General features: G+C 43.2%; 2 protein-coding genes across 5 annotated transcripts in view; one reads left to right on the top strand and one right to left on the bottom strand.

The window, feature by feature from the left end:
- Positions 1 to 625: 625 nt before the first annotated feature.
- GTPBP2 (GTP binding protein 2) lies at positions 626 to 15924 on the bottom strand. 3 transcript variants are annotated; one of them, XM_020811813.3, is made up of 12 exons: positions 15814 to 15924; positions 9771 to 9797; positions 8806 to 8990; positions 7580 to 7688; positions 6741 to 6938; positions 6456 to 6630; positions 6021 to 6240; positions 5308 to 5443; positions 4821 to 4879; positions 4247 to 4418; positions 3445 to 3609; positions 626 to 2909 (listed from the first exon to the last, which is right to left on the bottom strand). In XM_020811813.3, the coding sequence occupies exons 3-12, from the start codon at positions 8937 to 8939 to the stop codon at positions 2712 to 2714; spliced, it is 1566 nt and encodes a 521-aa protein (XP_020667472.1). In that variant the 5' UTR covers positions 8940 to 8990; positions 9771 to 9797; positions 15814 to 15924; the 3' UTR covers positions 626 to 2711. The 3 variants fall into 3 exon arrangements, with proteins under 3 accessions (XP_020667472.1, XP_020667471.1, XP_020667473.3); XM_020811812.3 differs by having other exon boundaries at positions 15825 to 15872; XM_020811814.3 differs by lacking the exon at positions 15814 to 15924 and adding an exon at positions 13614 to 13963.
- The window catches only part of MAD2L1BP (MAD2L1 binding protein), a 34668-nt gene continuing 30374 nt past the window's right edge, over positions 15852 to 20145 (top strand). For both annotated transcript variants that reach the window (XM_078383058.1, XM_072992096.2), the window contains exons 1-2: positions 15852 to 16096; positions 16266 to 16534. In XM_078383058.1, the coding sequence (XP_078239184.1) occupies positions 15964 to 16096; positions 16266 to 16534 (402 nt within the window). In that variant the 5' untranslated portion in view covers positions 15852 to 15963. The remainder of the gene's footprint in view (positions 16097 to 16265; positions 16535 to 20145) is intronic.

Here is a 20145-nt window from a genome sequence, read left to right as displayed (position 1 = left end):
GTTTTGCATTTTTCCTTACCTCTGAGGCCTGAATTTTTCTGGAACATAATCCATTCGTGCCAGTATTTTGAAGTAAAATATCTATGACCTGTAAATGTAGAAAATACTGGTCCTGGTCCTCCCTCCTAGAAACTGCAGTCTATTTGGCAGTATTGTCCCAGTGTATTGTGACAGCAATAGCAGGTACTGATTTAGCTGATGTTGCGCAGCAGTCTCCAAAATACAACAAACAGATTGCCAACTAAAGGCTGATGCTTTTGCACAGTCAGTCTTAATTAGAATAAGGAAATGAGACATAACTAGCAAACAGTCTCAGCATTTATAGCCATCTGTTGAGGTAAGAAGTTTACTGAAAATATAATTTTGCTTTTTTTCCAGTAGCTTTGTGAGACAAGGATTTTAATACCATGCTATTACAAGAGGCACATGATCTCTTCAAGCAACTATCTCTGTACCACAGAGTGCTGCAGTCAGTCTGATAGGCTTTTCAGGACACTGGGTAAAGCTAGATAAGCATACATTATCAGCTTGTAAACAATAATGAACATGCATTCCTTCTTCATAAAGCAATGGAATATTTTGAAAGGCTACAGCAGAATGTGTTTTCCAGACTATAGAAAACAGCTTTGTTCTTTCAATAAAACATTTTTATTTGTACATTATATATATATAGAGGAAAACACCTCAAAGAATTCACAAACGGTTAATAAGCATGGCACATAAAACACTCTCACAACAGAAGACAAGGGACGGAGGCAAATGTCAGGAAGTACAGGAGGAAAGAGCACCTTGTATGTTTGTGTTTGCAATGGTCAACTTCACCATCACTAAAATGCAGACAAAGCATTTTTCTCTACATTGGACAAACTTTAAATGGCAATGTACTACAACAAGCCCTGTCAGAAACCAATAAAAGACTCCTTTTCTCTCTTTTCTTTAAAGGGGTGATCCAAACACAGAACCACCAACCCAAACATTTAAAAGGAAAACGGGAGGGAAACCATTTTACTAGCAAATAACCAGGATAATGAGATCAAGTTTAGAACTGCTTTATAAGTGCCTGATCACCCTTGGCATTGAAAGGATTATTACCAAGAAGGTGAATGATCACGGGTTTTGCTTAAAAAGCATAATAATGCTAGAAATTTGGGGAGTAAAACGATTCTAATGGTAATACATTAAATTGCAAGAGCAGTTACTTTCAATAAACCAGCAACTGTAGGACAGTGATGAAACAGCAGGAAAGGGAGGGTTTCAGGAGGTAACAGCTCAGCCTTTTTACAGGCAATGCTGGTTCAGCTATTTGGATCCTCCCTGGGTCAAGTGGCTTTTTCTCACCCCCCCCCCTTTTCTTTTTTCCTCCAAAGCTGCAAAGGTCTTTAATTAGAAGGCATGCCTTTATGTTTGACTGGCAAGTCATAACTCCCCAAAAGCTTCTAGCATACAATTTACTATTTGGGGGCGGGGGAGGGAACCCTTCTGGGGTTTCAAAGGGAATGGGATGCAACCCTACAAGGTCAGAAAAGAACAAGCCACCTAATTCCTTGTAGTTGCCCAGTTTAAGTCAAGTAAAAGAATAGCGTTGCCAATTTCTAAAATTGAAAGGAACCTGAAAACAAAACATTCTTCATTGCTTATGAAGTGCCCTATTCCACTGCTAACTCAGCAGACTTAGACTGAATCTTAGGTATCAGGATGGTTTTCTGTAGTGGGCATCAGTAATATAGGCAAATTACTGCAGTTAATAAGTTTAACATTTGATATCTTCTCTGTGATGGTCAAACAGCCCTTAATTCTATGACCATGAAGGCATGTTTCCTGAGAAACAGATTGGTCTAGGATGCCAACATATCCATCAGCAAAGACAGACAGTCATCTCAAAGTTGCTAATGAGCTCAGGTCGGGAAACAGCCAGCAAAAAGAACAAGAAGTGTCTGAGGAAAACCACTTCACATATAGGGCCTGGTCAGCTCTTCGGTGGGAGAAATGGCTGTCAAAGAACACTTTGGAGTAGAAGAGCATTATAGTCATGTGACGGGGACTGTAGCTGCCGTCAGATAAAGATTGGCATAAATATCTTTCTTCCACTTTCCCACCACTCCCCCTTTTTAAAAATAAGACTGTGGCAGTAGCAGATCAGTCAGCACACGAAGAGATGGGCACAGGGGAGGTGGGGGAAAGCCATTAGGTTAAAACGAAAACAATAATTTAAAGAAACATCCTGAGTTGTGCTGTAGGAATCGCAAAACTTTCAGCTGCAGTCTCTAGACATGGCTCTTCATCTGCCATAGGCAGCAGGCCACCGAAAGGACTGAGCCCTGTGGAGAGATAAGGGTCCACTACAGCTGCCTCCTAGGTGGCAGGATTCCCAAACTGCAGTCCAACACACTTAAGAGCAGTGCCGTTTACCTGGAAACAAGTCTCCAACAGAAGTCAACAAAACCAGAAGTTGCAAGCCCAGGCCAAAATGCAGTCACTTTCTTGTCTATTCCAGGAAAGGCAAGGATATGGAAGCAGCAGGTGATGTACAAACAACATGCTTATCTTGCTCCAGGAAGGGCACTCAATCTGAGAGGTGATTCTGGCTTCTGTGTAGAAGAGGCCATGTGCCCACATACTCTGGAGAGGCCAGCAGCAACTCTGCATAGCAGGAAAAGATCCTTCCCTTCCTCTGTTGCTACCAGGAGGAAATTTCACAGGTGTGGCAAGAGTCAGAAACTGACCAACTCAGAATCCAAGCCCTGCTCCAAGCCATTCTCTCCAATGTTAATTGCTTGGATGTAAGTGACATGTCCAATGCCTTTGGTGACTCCTTCACGGAACAGTAGTTTGGCTCCTATCTTCAAATATTCAGGATGTTTAATGAATCTGAAACAAACCACAGCCTTTTCTCCTGTTCGCAGTTTATCCTAACAATAAAGACAACAGTATAGTTACAAGATCAGTAAGCCAATTACTCAGCTTAAAGATTATAAAAAAAACCAAGGAAGAGAAACCTGTAGTCCCACCAGACTCTTCGGTATTTCTGAAACTTTCCAAGCAAGCTTAATTATGAAAATCAGACAAGAAACAAAAGAAAAAAAGCAAGCAAACAAAAAAAGAAAAGAAGCACCTTCAAGACTAACTGCTATATATAAATGTCAGCTTTTGTGGATCAAGTCCAGTTCCTCAGACCACAAAACGATCACATTAAATGTGATTCACAAAACACTTGATCCACAAAAGCTCATATTAAAATACAGCAGTTAGTCTTCAAGGTGCCAATTTGCTTTGTTTTGTTTCTTGTTTGATTTGCTTGCGTAGACTAACACAGCCACCACTCAGAAAGCCCAATTATGAAGAATCCCTTCTGAAATGATGAAAACATCTTAGATGGGAGGATGAATAGAAGGGACTCAAGGAAACTCTTGAAAAGGCAGGAAAATGCCTCAGCTAGAATCCTACCTTCCCATGGATCTTCTCCACAACTGCTGTTTGCCGCACATTCCCAACATGGACTGTTACTTGGAATCCTTTCCGGAAAGTTGTGGCGTGGAAGAGCAGAACAATTTCCGCTTCAAATATTGAGCAGATGGTGGGATTCATCTCTGGGCTGACCATCACCATGCCCTATGTTAAAGCAAGATGGTTGGATCAATTCTCTCCAAAATAGCACTCATCACATTCTCATGTATGCTTGTAACAGACAGCTACCATTCCTGAAATATCTACAGTTTTCCCACTTACAGGAAGCTTTCATCTCCTCAGAAAGTCAGAGAGGAGCAGTAAATAAGAAATGAGGTATATATGACAAAGATAAACCTGAAGAGGATGCGGGTGTCCCTCTCAGTCTATTCTATTCATTTGTCAAGTGATTTTGAAACTCAAAATAACCATGCCCAAATACTGTATAGGGATCCACTCTTCCCATCTCTCAATATGCCTACCAATAACTGGAAGGAGTTTGTTGCCTGATAAAAATTGGGGAATGTGGTGCCTTAAATGATGTCAGACTCTTAACTCTCACCAGCTCTAGCCAGCATGGCCAATATGGATGAAGAGAATTGCGATCCAACAACATTTTAGGGGCCACATCTTCCTGATCATTTGCCTATATGACTTCAGCACATCTTCCCCACCAAGAATTTCAGAGAAGCCAGAGTCTGCAGCCTTCTGCCAAATCCTCAGCATCACACATTGTTCCCAGAAGAATGAAGGGGAAATTGCATTTAAAGCCACTGCTCCCAGAGATAGGAGGTGGACTCACTTTGCGCAGTAGTGAGCGATCAAAGTGTCCAAGAGCCAGTGTGGCAGCCTGTCCAGCCCGAAGCACACGGCACGCCGAACGATTGCGCTGGATGCTGCACACTTTCAGTTGAAGGAACTTGCCATCATCGGTCGGGCCAACCACCAGGTTCTCTCCCTCTTTACATATCCCACTGGCAAGGGCACAAAATCAGGAGACCACATTTAGTTCTCAAGAGACAGGGAAAGGCTTCCTTCTTTGCTTACTGAAAGCACAGAAACCCAAAGTAGCTTCTTCACACTTGACATATGGAAAGGATTAAAGGGAAATAGACTAAATGTCTATGCACTCTGCCCAGAGGTGAGCACAAGAACCCTTACAGGCATATTGTTGCTTCTGTTTCATTTACTTCTGTTGAAGCAAAATTTTATGATCTTGACTCATTAGGCAAGATATCCAACCGTAAACTTTCACCTGTCCTGTATTCCCTAGCCTACAACAAGGAAGGGGATGTTAATGTTCACACTAGTCCTTCTGCCAAAAGCCCTTTATAGCCCTTCCCCCACCATTTCCCCATGCATGGAACAGCACACACCTGGACAAGGTTCCTCCAACAACAGTGCCCACCTCCGGTACAGTGTAGATTTCATCTACCTGTAGCAGAATGAAAACAGAAGGTTTAGGCATGCTATGCAGTTGGGGCTGCAGCAGTTCAGAGTTCGTGTAACCAATCTGTCCTTAAAAGTTTCAGTATAAGTATTTCTACACAAACTCAAAACCCACCTCTGAATATTTTTCTCCTTATACTGATTCTCAATATCAGTGCCTCTGAGAACCCTACTCTTCAGTGAACTGCCATCATTCTGAGGGCATTTGCTACATACAGCGACAGTTAACATACTCTGAGTATCAGTTAGATGATACCAAGGAAAGTAATGACACCTCTTTCCTCGTATAAAAATCAACTGTGACCTCAAAGGGACATCGGTTTTCCAATCCTCAGTACAAAGAATGAAATGTTCCTCGCTCTCAAACTCTATGGAGCGATTACTGTTCAAGAGAATGAAGAGATCATTGTGTACCTGAAACTCTGTGAGCTGTTGCATGAGCTCCTCCTGTTCTTTGCTGTTTGTCAGTGGAGGAAGGATGTTAAGGAAGACCTTCAGGAGATCCAGGTTCTCTCCAGAAACGCTAGACAAGATGAAGATGGGAGTAATGCTGCCAAAACACATGAAAGAAATGAGATGAGTAGGGGGAGGATTTCTATGACATGTTGCATTTTTGCTGTGACCTATGTTTGAGCTTTTAGGTGGTTTTGAACATGTTTATGAGTAATCTGGCCAGATTACTCATAAACATGTCTGACCTTGCTCATGGGTTCAACTGTAGGCTGCAAAGAAAATATGAAATATCATAGAAATCCTCCACTTAAAGATGAGATACAAAATCTGACCCTTAAATGCTGAGTGAGACATGTGTGCAAACAAACATGCACAAGATGAATGGCAAAGGCCACAAATCTCCATCTATTTCTGGATTTCTAGAGGGGTCCCCCCAAACTCTCACAGGGTAGAAGCTGCTTTTATTCTCCTGGCTGGGACAGTTCCTCATTCTTAGACTCATTCTTAGACTGCAGTGACAGTCTGTCCACTTGTTCTGTTCTGTGTACTTATTAACACACATTCAGTGGCTAATATGTAAGACAGAAAGAGTTATATTACAATAAAAAGCATCTATTTCAAACAGAGAACAAATAAATAATATTAAAGAGACCAGATTTATGTCTGATTCTTACTTGGGAGACTGCGCAAACTGCTGTGCTGCTGTAACAGCATCATCATCCGATGTGACCAGCAAAGGGAGCTTATTGCAGCCAGGCTGCTTCAGGATCCGCTCCAGTTGCTTCACTGTCCTCTCCACAGTAGCTTTCGAGCACAAGTCCACTTTGCTAATGACAATGAAGAAAGGGACCTTGAGGGCCATCGCCAAGCCTAGATGTTCTCGTGTTGTGCCTGCTGCAAGAGATGCAAGGAAAGCCAAACAGATAAGGTGAGGATACCAATGCAGCATAGGTGTACGGCACTAGGATCAACCTGCCATTCGCTTGAAACTTACGCAGGTATTTCTGTGCTAGAAGGCACTGACTACATACTAACTTTGAATTACATGGGTTGTTATCAGTCTTAAGTCCTACAGAAGGATGAACACAGACCATTCAACATGCACTTACCAATGCCAGTATTGGCACTCACTACCAGCATTGCAAAGTCTGGGCAATAACTTGTGAGCCCAAAGATGGTGGTTTTCAGATACTTATGATGGCCAGCCAGATCAATAAAAGTGATCATCTTGGAAGAGCTCTCACAGATCTCTTCAGCTGTCCGTGAGTCACTGTAGTTTACCACCTAGAAGGCACAAGATATAACCATTGAACATTTGAAACAACTAAGGCATTATTTAAACATAAAGAAGTAAAATGTTTAATCTGATAGTATATATAGCCCAACATCCATACCTCTCCCTTGCTGTTGAAGCCAAGAATTTCAAAACTGATGCTGGATGTTCTCCCAGACTGGATCTCATGCAGGTGCCGGAAGAGATTGAGACGAGCTCTCCCTCGCCCGTTATCTAGCTCTCCTTGTGTCAAGACACCAAGTAGGGTTGACTTTCCTGAATCCACATTTCCAAGCACAGCCACCCGCAGATCTAGAAACTGGAGGAAAAGGGGAGAGCTATAGCCCATTTTTAAAAATCAAGCAAACCAACAGGAAAAGAGATTTTGAAGTTCACACTTGTTATTCAAGTTTACTGTCTTGCAAAATAATATGCCAAAAGGTTACTAACTATTATAGAAATCAACGTAATTCTAAATTACTGCAATGACTGCATCCTTCCAAGGCACTGGGAAGCAACAACCTTGCTTTACAGGAACCAAACAAGGTTAGAAATGGGCCCTGATAAACTACAATGTTTCTTAAGACATTCTTTGTCCTAGCTATCATGTAACCTCTGTGATACTTCTCTAAAGCAGCCATTCTCAACAGGGACCACATGCCCCTCTGGGGGCCCTGGCACATTTGGAGGGGCCACAGACAGAAAAATGTTCTACTCTTACTATTCTATTCATCTCTTCATGTTGTATTTGTGTTTGACAGGTAGCCCTAGAACCTGAGAAGAGTCCTAAAATGGCCATGGCCGCAGAAACGTTGAGAATGGCTCCTCTGACATACACAACAGCATAGCATAGCATGATTAAATACCTTTATTTGGACTGGATTCCATCTTATTTCAAAAGGCAACCTAATCAGGAAACCGCAGAAGATAGAGGGCAATCAAACAAAAATAGGTTGCTACCTGCTGGTTATCTGGAACCTTTCGGACTAGAACTTCTGTTATCTTCCTGGGTATATCACTGTCATAATCCACTTCTCTTTCACGGAGCACAGTGATGTCAGCTCCTACTCTGCAGTGGGGAAACAGAAGACCGTCAGGTGTTGGTGCACCATCTCCAATGATTCCTAAACAGGTAGAAGAACAAGACTATTTCACAGCAACTCCCAAAAAGGCTTCTGGTCAAGGCAGTCTACAAACAGGGAGAAATACTAGCCTATTTTCCCACTTGAGTAATTTCATGTTTACAGAGACCCTTAAGAGTTAAGCAACAAGAGAAGGACTATTAGATGTTGTACTGTGCAGATGCAGAGGTTGCTCTGCTCGTATAAAATAACTGGGCATAGCAATAGTCAGATAAAACTCTCACCTTAAGAGACCAGTGGTGTGAGTTACAACTACAAAACCAAAACTGCTAGGACCAGTGATAAACAGAAAAGCCACAATAAATAACCTAGGTGCTAAAAGGAAAAAAAAATTACCAGTGTATAAATGCAGTAAAAACAAAAAAAATGTGTCTACACATGGATAAACTTTTCTTATTTATCAGGTAGGGCTATTTATTGTTGCTTCTCTCCTGATTCTAGCAGTCTCATGTTTGTTTTTCTTTGGGAAATTTCCTCTGGTTTTTTTGTTCTGCAAATTAGAAAAAGTCATACAAATATAGTAAGCCTCAGTAGCTCAGCAGTTCTTTCAGCCCATTAAATTAAAATGAACAGTGACTGTCAGCAATGATTCACCAGAAACCAGTCCGATTTGACTTCCTTTCCAGCACATGCAGGGCCTTGCTATGTATGTATGGCAATATCCTACAATTTAAAACAGACTCCTGTAACAACTGGGAGGTAATGGTAGGCATCCTTCATAGATAATGCCAGTCTCCAGCAACCTGGTACCCTCCAAATGTGTTGGAGTACAAGGTCACGGCAATCAGCCAGGCTGAGTTTGTACGGCGGCAGTGTTGTGGTCCAGCGCATCTGGAGGGTAGCAGGTCACTGAAAGGCTAGATTATAGTATTATGAGAAAAAAAGTCATTTGTGCAAGGGGGCTCGTTCCTTGGCTACTTTATGAGTCTTCCCTAGGTTATAGGATGCAAGTGATTATGGCAGTAAGAACGCCAGACCCGATCTTGAAATAACGACATACAGAATTGGCTTCCCCTGGCCCAGAAGCAAGGCAGATGCACATACTTCTCAGCCATCCGCCGCAGTGTTTTGAGAGAGGCGCGCATCTCCTCTTCTGACAATCCTACCAGCAGGCCGTTGTCCTCTACGCCAATCTGGTACACTGCCTCACCACGGCCTTCTTGTAGTCGCCACTTCATCTGCGTGACCAGATGCTCAAAGCGATACTGAGAAGGATTGACAAGTTTCAGCTGCCCAAAGAAAGGAGTGATTTTCCATCAGCATCTAAGAGGTCTGGAAAGGGTTAAACAACTTGTTCTGGGCAACAGAATTTCTCACTAGAAGTTGCCCAAACAAATCAATGGACTTTACAGCTTTGTTCAAAATAAATTGTTTGGAGTGGCTTAGAATTTAGGTAAAGCAGACAGCTGAATAAAGGAATTACAATGGGAAACGTAAGTGATAAGATCTTTTAAAAAAACAATTACCTAACAAGGTTCTTTGTTTACTGCCATTTATTATCAAGATATGAAATGAAAACCCCAGCTTTAGATACTTTAGAGAAGTATGAGAAAGGTGGAAATGTTTAGGAAAGGTCTTTTTCGGTTGATCTATTTCTTCCAAAATATTTTTTTCTGATCCGTCTATAGCAACATGCAATAATTGCTGAATCTGCATGTGACTCACTGAGCTAGTATAGCTCAGTGGGTTGGAGTGCCTTGTTCCTGAGCCAAGGACAATCTCCTTTGTGCCCTTTGGAGAGAAGGGCCAGCTGAGATCTCCCATACTGTGTGGGGCTCTGCACCCTGTCACCTATGTGGCTTTGGGCAAGCTGTACAGTTCTATAAAACTACCAGAAAAAGGGGCAGCGACTCCTTATGAATACTTTTTAGTGTGAAAATCCTGGGAGGATCACCTTAAATTGAAATTAATTTGACACACATAATTTACCATTAGTATGATTCACAGCATAATTTGATTTGCATCTCTTAAAAAGTTAAACTTAGCTGCTTCTGCCAGAAATAACTCACCTTATATTCTATGTTCCCATCTTCTGCCTAAGTAAAACAAGAAAATGCAATAAGTTTGTAGCCTATGTGGTGCTCAGCATTTCACATATAACTTTAGGCATCCTATCTGATAATTGACTCAAGCAAGCACATAGCAATGACTTTAAACAGAATCATTAAACATGATTCAAGAGTTACTGAACACTAGAATACAGGACCTCGCCTTTATAAATAGGATGACCGGCAACAAAATTAACAGATACGGTTGCCTTAGAACAGTCATAAAACCACCTCTATTTATTTTGCAAACAAAGCAACAAGCAGTCTATTGTGAAAACCACAAGGATTGACAATTTTTTTTTCAGTTGTTGTGATCGGTTTTATCACAGACCACTCCAAAAGTCATTATCTCCAGAAGAGGTAAATCTGAAGCAAATAATTCAGGCAGAGTCCAGGCTCTTCCTTTGTATACATGAATCTCTTAAAATCCTTCAAAATGTCTCAGTCTCCAAGTTACCCTCTGATATCAGGATGTTGGTATAATTGGAATTATTCACTTGACATTACTTTTAGAAGTGAAATAAGAATTCACGAACTTTATTTCTACAATGGGCTGGAACAGAGTTTGCTGACCAATAGTTTCAACTGTTCTGGTAAATTCCATTAACTGCCACAAAACTCCAACCTAACCCAAGAAGCAGGAACAGAGACTGAGAGAGTAACAACTCCACTCTTAGATCCCTAAGATTCACATTGTCATTTGCTGCTAGGGTCTTAAAGCTCTCTCTTCTCTTTCCACCTCTGATATTTTGCTACTAAGGAATTTCAAACAGTTCTGACAAATGACAAAACTCACTAGCATGTTACTCATAGTGGTTTCTCCCAAAGCAGTCATAGTCTGAGAAGACAAAAGTGATTGACAGCTGAGGAAGAAGGAACTAGTAATCAGCTTGTGGCAAAACAAGTCACTAGTATAGCAGATCCAAAAAAAGGAGATCAGGCAAAAAACAAAACAAAACAAAAACAAAACCATTAAAAAAGGGACAAAAGATGAACTGCTTTGCTTTAATGTGAGCTTTCGTGGATGAAGTTCAATTCCTCAGTCAAAAGACTGTATGGCAACCATTTATACATGGCCCCATGACATAGTGGGGATACAAGAAGATAATGGTTGGTTACTATAGTCGGCATTTGAGCTTCCCTAAATTATGTATATGTAGATAATACTTTCCAGAAGATATCCCTACCTGGCTAAACATGAATAACTAGCTCTGAAGACTACTTATCAAACACACAGGAAGAAAGACTGGCGTTCATGTCTGAAAGGCAAACATGCAACACTGAATTACACTCCACTTATCTTGTTCCAGGACTTGGCCTTGAACGAGAACTGAGAGCTCTTGAGTTTAGGGAAGGTGCCATATAACAAACTGACAGCAGCCTGATATCTGATCTGCTCAAGTTTAATTTCTTCCTGAAATAATCTTGCTTCTCTGGAAGTAAACATTGCTGTCCACTCCAGCAAGTCTGCCTTGCTATAGGCAAATTCAGAGGCACAAAAGGATTCATGACAAGGCAAACATTTAGCAAATAATCCCCTGAAATTCACCATCTGTATCATGGAAAGAAACCATTTCAACTGGTATTTTCCTTATATGCTCACTTAGTAAAAGATCAGTTTTTACTTTATTTATACAGGACACAGTTTATTTACATAGCATAATCCTCACCTCAACATTTAAGTTCATTGTGTATTAAGAAATCATTGTTTAAAATAGTGATTTTTCCATTTAGAAGTTTCCTCGTCCTTCCAAATTTGAAACTATGCACCCATATTAATGTCTTCTGAGGAGCAACAAGTATTTACGTTAAAGTTGCTGCAAAGATGATGCAGAAAAGGCAAGTTTAGGCATGCCCAGTAATAGTCCATAAAGGTTAACTGAGGGCAAGAAAACACTAACACTCAAATCTTATGAGTCAGTGAAGAGAATGACCTTGCTATTTTAGTGATAGCTTACCATTCTAAAACAAAGGTCCAAGCTCAGAGTAACCCTGACATTCTACACAGATATCACACTATGGAAGAGAACCCAAACTACATACATGCATATGTGAGCCAAGAATGGCAGGATGGATTTGGAACTCTAAAAGCTGCCCTATTAATTCTCCATTGTATAGCACCTCCTTCAAAATCCAGGCCACACTCAATTCTACCTTCCATCAACACACAACATATTTTACAGTTCAGTTCTAACCAAAGTGCTAGATTTGTGCACAGGTTGCATAATTTCAGATGGGTGGGCTTGTATACCTAAATATTTCTGTACCAATACCAGGCACAGAAAAATAAGGTTTGGAGAGAACAGCAGGTTAAAACTTTTTCCATGACATCTAATTTCCTCTCTTTGTGTGCTATATACACCACCAAGTTGGAACCAACTTACAGCAGCTCTCATTGTTTTCAAGGTAAGTGAGACATTTAAGAAGTTTTTTTTTTGTCAATTCCAACCCCACTTTTGCTATGAGTTTCCACTGCTGAGCAGAGATTCAAGCCCAGGTTTCCTGAGTCCTGCTCTGTTGTTATCCACAACACTACACTGGGTATCCTTTTTGATGTGCAGGTTATTTATTTTCATACAGAACTTGCAATTATAAAAAAAACCCAGCCTCTTCTTGAAGCAGGACAGTTGAGAAACAAATTGAGCACAGTTTCCTTGACGCATCTATGAGGTTGCCTTACAGTGAATCTGGTTATTGGCCCATCTAGCTCAGTGTCTACTATCCTGATGGTTTCCAAATACAAGTCTACTGCCCAATCATTTTGTAGAGAATCAGGATAATGAAGCAGGATTTGCTTTTCATGTGAACTATCTGGAATCAAATTACCACAAAAGGTTGTTGTGCGGATAAACTGTGAACGAGGAAATTCGTGTATATTGACTTGAATTCACTGAAGGAAAGGCATAATATACATGTGAATTAAAACCATCATAATAGCAAGTTTGCAAGTAGTACTAGTTATTTGTCATCTTAAAAAGAGCCATGAATAGATATTCTAAATATACTTGCCAATAACCTCAATCAGAAACATTAGGGGACTGAAGTTTCCACTGAGAAGTTTCCTCCTCCTTCCAAATCTGATTGGCTGGCTACATTTCAATCCACAAAAGTATGCAATAATTTCAGTGCAATTTCGGTGACTCAGAAGCACCACAGCAATGGGGAAAGGAAAAAAAAATGTGGCTAGAAGTAAACAAGAAAGGAATCGGTTTTCACTCTTGCCACTGAAGAAACCTATGGTTTCAGAGTTGGTGAGCTTTGACATCTATTAGGCAGAGATGGGGGTAAAAAAGGAAAAGGGCAGACTCTTGAAGTTGGAAGTGGCCTAGAAGGCCATCCAGCGGAACTCCCTGCTCCATGCAGGAATACAAATCAGAGGAGATCTGCCAGGCGGTTGCCTACATTTCTTTGGAATACATTTCCGTTCAGAAGTAATAGACATTAAGTAAAATAGAATACCAGCTCATGGTGGTGAGGAGGTGGACATCAGGAAAATTAAAAATCTTTCTGTCAAGGTAGTGGGCTCCCCACTCCAACGGCTCTCAAGTTGGCAAGGTTCACAGCATCGCTAGTTTTTTTCTGTCGCTTCCTCGGAAGGCTACCTAACCCTTCCCAAAGAGTCCTCAGTCCACACAGACACATCGCACTTGGAGGTACTAGCAGGGGCCAGCATCCTCCCCAAAGCCAGGGAGCCTCCCGAAAGAGGCAAGGCAGCCTTCGCTTCACCGGCCACCACCAAGGCGGCGACGGGGAGACCCGGCGGGGGTCTCTGAACCCAACCTCCCCGCGCGCTGCCTCGCTCACCTCCGGCGGCAGGTAAGGCGGGTTGTTGGCTTTGCCGCCCCGGTGTCGCCCGTTCTTCTTCCTGCCCTTCGAGCAGCCCCCGCCGCTGCCGCTGTTGCCTCCGCCGGAGCCGCTGCCCGCGCGGCCTCGCAGAGCCCCGCCGTTCCCACCCCCGATGGGCCGGCAGCAGCCCCCGAAGAGTTCCGACACCCGAGAGTCCATCCTGCCCCCGCCGAGCCACTGCGGGCCTTCCCCCCCTCCGCCCGCCCGCGCTGCTGATGCCCCGCTGGTCCCGTTGCTGATGCCACCTGCCAAGCCGGGACGGGGCTTCTGACGGCTGCCCTCAACTCCGGCTCCTGGCGTCAGAAAGAGAACCGCGGAGCACCACGGGAAACAGGACCGTGGCAGCGGCCACCCCTTCGGAAACTACAATTCCCAGCGTCCTTTGCGGAGCACACAGCTCGTAGCCGGAATAAGACGGGGTGTCCTCGCCGCTATGGTGGGGAGTTTTTATTGACGGATCGCAGCAGGGCTGCACAATACTTAGGACGAGGTTGATTCGACTTTGCTGGAGCGCCAAATGCTGTCCCAACTAAAGAGCGTAACATAAAACGATACTTATGGCTGTCCCTTTCAGGCGTGCACGCCAGTCCTAAGGCTCAACTCGCTTTATCTACCCTTTTCTGGAGACGCAGGAACGTTACTGTTTGTATAACATATCTATAATCAGTCTTCCTGCCAAGACTGATTCACAAAAAAACTTACAAAAATAAGCTGATTATCAATATACAGTAGTTCAAATCGATATAGATCAAATTGACCTCAAACGAGTGTGGTGTTTTTTTTTTACATCTATTGTATATGTCAAACATACACCTACTGTATTGTAGATGACATACCTCGACAGCATTTTAAAAAGCAGAGATATCACCTTGCCGATAAAGCCCAAAAGTCATCTACTAGAGGTAGGGTCTTCTCTACGGTGCACTGAGGTTATGGAATCAGCTCCTGGAGGAGCTATGCCTGGCCCCCTCTCTATACTTGTTTAGGAAGCAATTGAAAACATTACTTTTCAAGGAGGTGTTGAACAGCTGAATGCCTCCTCTCCTGTTCCTCTTTACTATGAAAATCTGTTTTGGTGCCACTTGTTTTTATGCTATGCTATTGCTGTTTGTATTGTAATTTAGTGTTACTGTTTGTTGAGTTTGGTTTTAAATGCTTGTAAACCACCCAGAATAGTGTTTCGACACTGATGGGACAGTACAGTATATAAATTAAAGCAATAAACAGAAAATTTTCAGGCAAAAACAAAAGAAGAAAAATAGAGAAGACAAAAATATTGCGGCACCTGAAAGACTAACTGCTATATTTTAATGTGAGCTTTCATGGACAAGTCCATTTCTTCAGACACTCTTTCCTAGGAGGATATTCAAACAAGTTGGATGGGCCTTTATTGGCTGTATCTGCATTAGAGATAGAAGTATTTGTATATGAGAATGAATACTCCCATCTCTAATCTGCATGTTCCTACACTGGAAGGGGGGTGGACTTAAATGACCCTGGAGTCCCTTCCAACTCTATTCTGTATATCACCATATGCAGAAACAATGTACAGTACTGTACAAGAACTTATAACTGAGCTGGTGATTAAAGAAGCAAAACTACATCTCCCATCATGCAGTCACAGCAAAAGCACTGAGCTCTTTCTCCTGAGTAAACAGCTTTGCATTCCAATACACCCCCATCTTTCTAATTTCCTCAGCCACTCCATTTGTGTTGGGTTACTGTCGATGGCAACACGTTGCATCAGTTGAAAGGATTGCTTGCCTTAAGCGATCTGTTGCATCAGGCCAAGGTGACCGAGGGCTGGGCGTGCTCGGCGCGGCTCAAATGTTTATTTAAAAGAACAAACAAACAAACCTCCGCCCAGGCGCCAACAAGAGAAACAGCTTTGCTGCCTGGATGTCTCTTGTGATCTTAAGATCAAAGTCAAGTCCAGCTGTCACTCAGCTTCAATGGAAACTGTAGGGCGGATTTTAAAAAAGGAATGCAAAGTGCTTTACAAAACTCCCACAACCCAGAGAAGTAAGAGTGAAATGGAGTCTCTCTCTATACATATACTGTATATATACGACAACGAGATCATGAAGCTCTTCCTCTCCAAAGTAATTTTAAACAGAACATGGAGATAGAGTCAAATAATATTTTACGATTTAATTACCCAAAATTTACCGTCCGTGGTGGTCGCTTTCAACTTGATGACAATTCCCTTGGGAAAGCGCTTTGTGTATGTGTCTATATTATTACTGCGGACAACCACCTCCAATCTGGCCCCACCCTCCGCTTACTGTCTCTCGTTCCCTGACTAAACATGGCGCCACGAACATCCGCCTCCTTGCCAGTGACGCATTGTGTTCCCATGATTCTCTGCGAAGGCGGCCATTCAAACTGGAGAAAGTTAGAGGAGCGGAAAATGGCGGCGCTGGCGGAGAGGCAGGGAGAAGGTAAGGCTGAAGCCAAAGCTTCCCGTCCCTCCCGCTGTGCTTTCTTCTCTCTCTGAATGACTTGGGAATGATGATGGGGAAGGGGAGGGATTCCGAGGCCTCGGCCCGGCTGGGTTCGGGCGGAGTGCGATGGCGCAGCGGCTTTGCTTTCTCGCCCTTTCTCTCGTAGGAGCCGACCTGCCTCGTGTAGCCGAGTCCACCCCGGCATCCGTCTTGGAAAGGAGGGAGGCTCCTGCCGTTGCCGTGACCGCGGCGCCCGGTCCCGGCGGCCCTTGTTCGGTAGCCGTCGTTTTCCCCGGCTCGGTAACCCAAGAGGGCTGCTTCCGCTTCACCTGCGAGCTCCTTAAGCACGTCCTGTACCAGAGGCAGCAGCTACCGCTGCCTTACGAGCAGCTGGCTTGCTTCTACCGCAGGCAGCTCCCGAGACCCCCGGGCCAGGTGAGATCGGCGGGGGAGGGAAGGATAATGCGGGGAGGGGGGCCTCCACGTACACACGATCCCGTTATCCGTGTGCAAGAGTAACTGTTTCTCTGGCCTCAGTTCTCGCGACTTTGGCTCCAGACCGCGGTTGGACAGGGGAATGTTATACCGGCATTTCCTGGAGATGCTTGTTTGTACGCCAAAGCCTTGTCCTGCACTCTTCCTATGGAAAATATAATTGGATTTTACAGTAAATCTTTAGTAAACCTCACATGGTGGAATCTCGTTTGCTCAACGTATTCTGACGCTCTCTCCCTAGATGTCGAGCTGGATAAACACATTGGCAAAGCAGCTACCATGTTCTCTAGACTCTCATAGAGAGTATGGCTTAATAAGCTGATGGCATATATGAAGATCCAGGTCTATAGAGCCTGTGTCCTGAGTACACTCCTGTACTGCAGTGAGTCCTGGACCGGCTTCCGGTTCCGGCTCAGCCAGGCAAGACGCTCATGGCTACACAGCGGTGATTTTATCTTTATTTTATGTAATTTTATACGGTTTTTATAGCTTTTGTTTAGTTGAAGTTCCTATTCTACTTCTTGGCTGAAGGCATGATTTTAACCTTGGTAAAAGTAAACACAGAGCTGCCGAGAGATATTAGAAATACCTCTGTATGACAAAATTACACAACTGCAGCCTTGGGAAGAAAACAGAAGAAAATAACACTGCTATTGCGGACAGTAAGCACCTGCTTGAATCAAGTCTGCAAGAAAAACATTTACTTTGTTTAAGAAAAGCCATCTGCCTTCGGGGGTTGTTTGGCGTACAGCAGGGGCTGATCCGCTGACTCCGTCAATCTACAATTGACTCACAGTGAGTAAAAGTCCTCCAGGGAACGGGTGGAACAACCTGCCCTTAAATGGTTTATGTTTGAGTGTTTACCGGAGCTAAGAAGTGTTTTTATACAGCTACTACTGACCGTAACTGTGAAACCCACATTCTTCTCCCTTTGAGTGGTAGTTTGCACCTGCAGAAATAGAGGGGGACACTAAATAAGCTCAATTTGTGGAGTATAACTATGGTCACCACTAGGACCAAAAAAACCTATGGCAAGTTAAAAAAGGCTCCCAAAAAGCGAAATCAGAAATCTATAGCAGACTTCTGTGTGGTCTCAGATCAACGTGAACATGTACCCTCCTATAATCAAAGGCCGCTGAGGGAATTTACATCAAGTACCCCACTTACTACGGACAATGTAGGCATAAGTAATGGAGAGACATACCAGGGGGCTGCAGTCGGAACTCCGCACTCCGGAGGAGAAATTGGCAATTGGTCTCTGGACCCAGAACTCCTAGAGAAGGCTCTCTCTGCCTCTATGGAATCATTCTATAAATACTTAAATCTATCAACACCTGGGCCTAAGGAGAACCATTTGGAAGGAACAGTAGGCCCCCAAGGGCCCGAGAGTGAACAAACTAGGATTATTTACACCCAACTACGTGATCAGTGTCTCCTCTCAGCTAAATCCAACCAGACAATTTTCAATAATCTGCATGATCTAAAGAAAGAAATCGCTGATACTAAAGCAATACTACAATGCATTGCTGACATGATAAAGTTGGGGATTTTAAAAGCAGCACCCCCCTCAAACCCTCAGAATACTGAACAGAGAGGTCTTCAGGCAAAAAAGGAGCTGGGTACAAAAGATCAAACACACAAAGGTAACTCCCTAGCCTTTAAAGGTCAGAGTTACCCACAGTTATCAGAAAAAGCAACTCAGGACCGAATGCCCATCTCTGGGAAGACCCCAAAGGCCTGGGCTGATCCATATGAGCGAAATGAGGACACAGAGGACACAGAGGGACCTGACCTAACATCCTCTAATCTAGAGCTAATAACCATAGACGAATGGTGGGGAAACACCCCAGAAGAACCCTATCCCCAGCATCCACTTGCTGTGACAACATGCAAGGAAAATATACAGATTAAAAAACCTCAATGGTCAGCAACCTCAGACAGTGAAGGGTCCACCCCTGCTGAAAGTCCATCACTCAAGCCTGTGAACCACATCACCATCTACAACTGGCCACTAAGAAAACCAAATGGCACCTGGGCCTCCAACTCAGAAGTATTGTGGACAATAACAGAAATTCTGGGCAAGGATTGGGATGCTCAAATGAACACAAAATGTTACTGCATCTATCCCAGCAAGCCCGGGCAACTAAGAGGCAGGGTGCACTTGATCTTCGCCAATAGTGAACAGGCCCATCATTTTTGGAGCCTGTTGTACAAGTTTGAAAAAATAGCAGTATCTTTCAAATGGGGAATACATACAACTTACTCAAATATCAACCTAAGACCGATCACAAAATTGGACACCTACAAACTAACAAATACATCCAGAGAAATTCAGGTTCCAGAACAAAGAGATGGCCCCACAGCCGCTTCCATAAGGAGGATAACAGCCGAAAACCCTAGCTATGACCTGTACAGAGATAGGGCTGAAGCTTCCACCATTTACAACAGATCACCTTCCAAAACCAAATCAGATGGCAGAGGAAAGGAAATGCAGATCAATGTTGCAACCTTCCCAAACAATATCCCAATTAACAAGCCTCGTGATCTTACAAGCAAAATCAAAAACCAGAGTAATCAGGTGAAAATGCTCTCAAGGCCAAGGCATCTTTCAAAAGGTATTACATCCTCCAGAAAAAATAGAATATACCATCCATACAAAGAGAAGTTACATCCAGCCTGCTCGATGGGAACTATTTCCGACTCCACCTCTGAGTGGCATATGGGCAATAGATATGCCCCTTTAGTAGCTTATCCCCAGAACTGACTATTGGAAGGCAAAAAATATAAACATCTTAAGAAGCCTTTGTCCAGGAATATTGCATGGGGGGAAAACAAACAAAAAGTCCAACTCCACAAAGATACCACAGTTCCAAACACAACAACGACTACCTACCTGGGTAGAGCTGAAAGATATCCCTTTAGCAGAGAGACACAAAGAAATCAAAACAACAAAGACTGGGCCCGTAAAGATTATCCTTTTCCCACACCAGTTGCTCCCCTCACCTACAGAGGATGTCAGTCATCAGATGTATCCCTGCCTGCTCTGGAGAAGCTAACGTTATACAAGGAAGGGAACCCCATTAAAATGCTCTCTGCCACAAGAGGGGAAATGACCCCAAAGGCAGAACAACTGAACATTCAGGAGCGAAATGAGGCACCAGACACTCAAGAATCACGGTGTGCTCCAGAAAGCAACCAAACATCTGCATCTAAAATTGAACTTTTATCATGGAATGTGGCAGGTTGGACCAGATGTATCTCCCAAACCCATGATACTCCTTTCTTTCGTAGCAAATATGACATCATTCTTTTGCAAGAAACTTGGTCTGACAAAGATATAATTCTAGATGGTTTCAACTCTTTCATGGTAAAGGCAATCCCAGGGCGCGGACCGGGGAGACTGAAGGGGGGACTGAGCATCCTGGTATCAACGGCTCTGAAAGTGAAATCTACGATGAAACCCCCCCTGAGACAGCTGGCCATGGCAGTAGTACTTACAGGAAGTATGAAAACCCTATTGATTATTAACATATACTTACCTCCCACATCCA

The sequence above is a fragment of the Pogona vitticeps genome, chromosome 1 (assembly GCF_051106095.1).
Source record: "Pogona vitticeps strain Pit_001003342236 chromosome 1, PviZW2.1, whole genome shotgun sequence".
NCBI lineage: Eukaryota > Metazoa > Chordata > Lepidosauria > Squamata > Agamidae > Pogona > Pogona vitticeps.
This window is presented reverse-complemented; position numbering and strand designations above follow the sequence as displayed.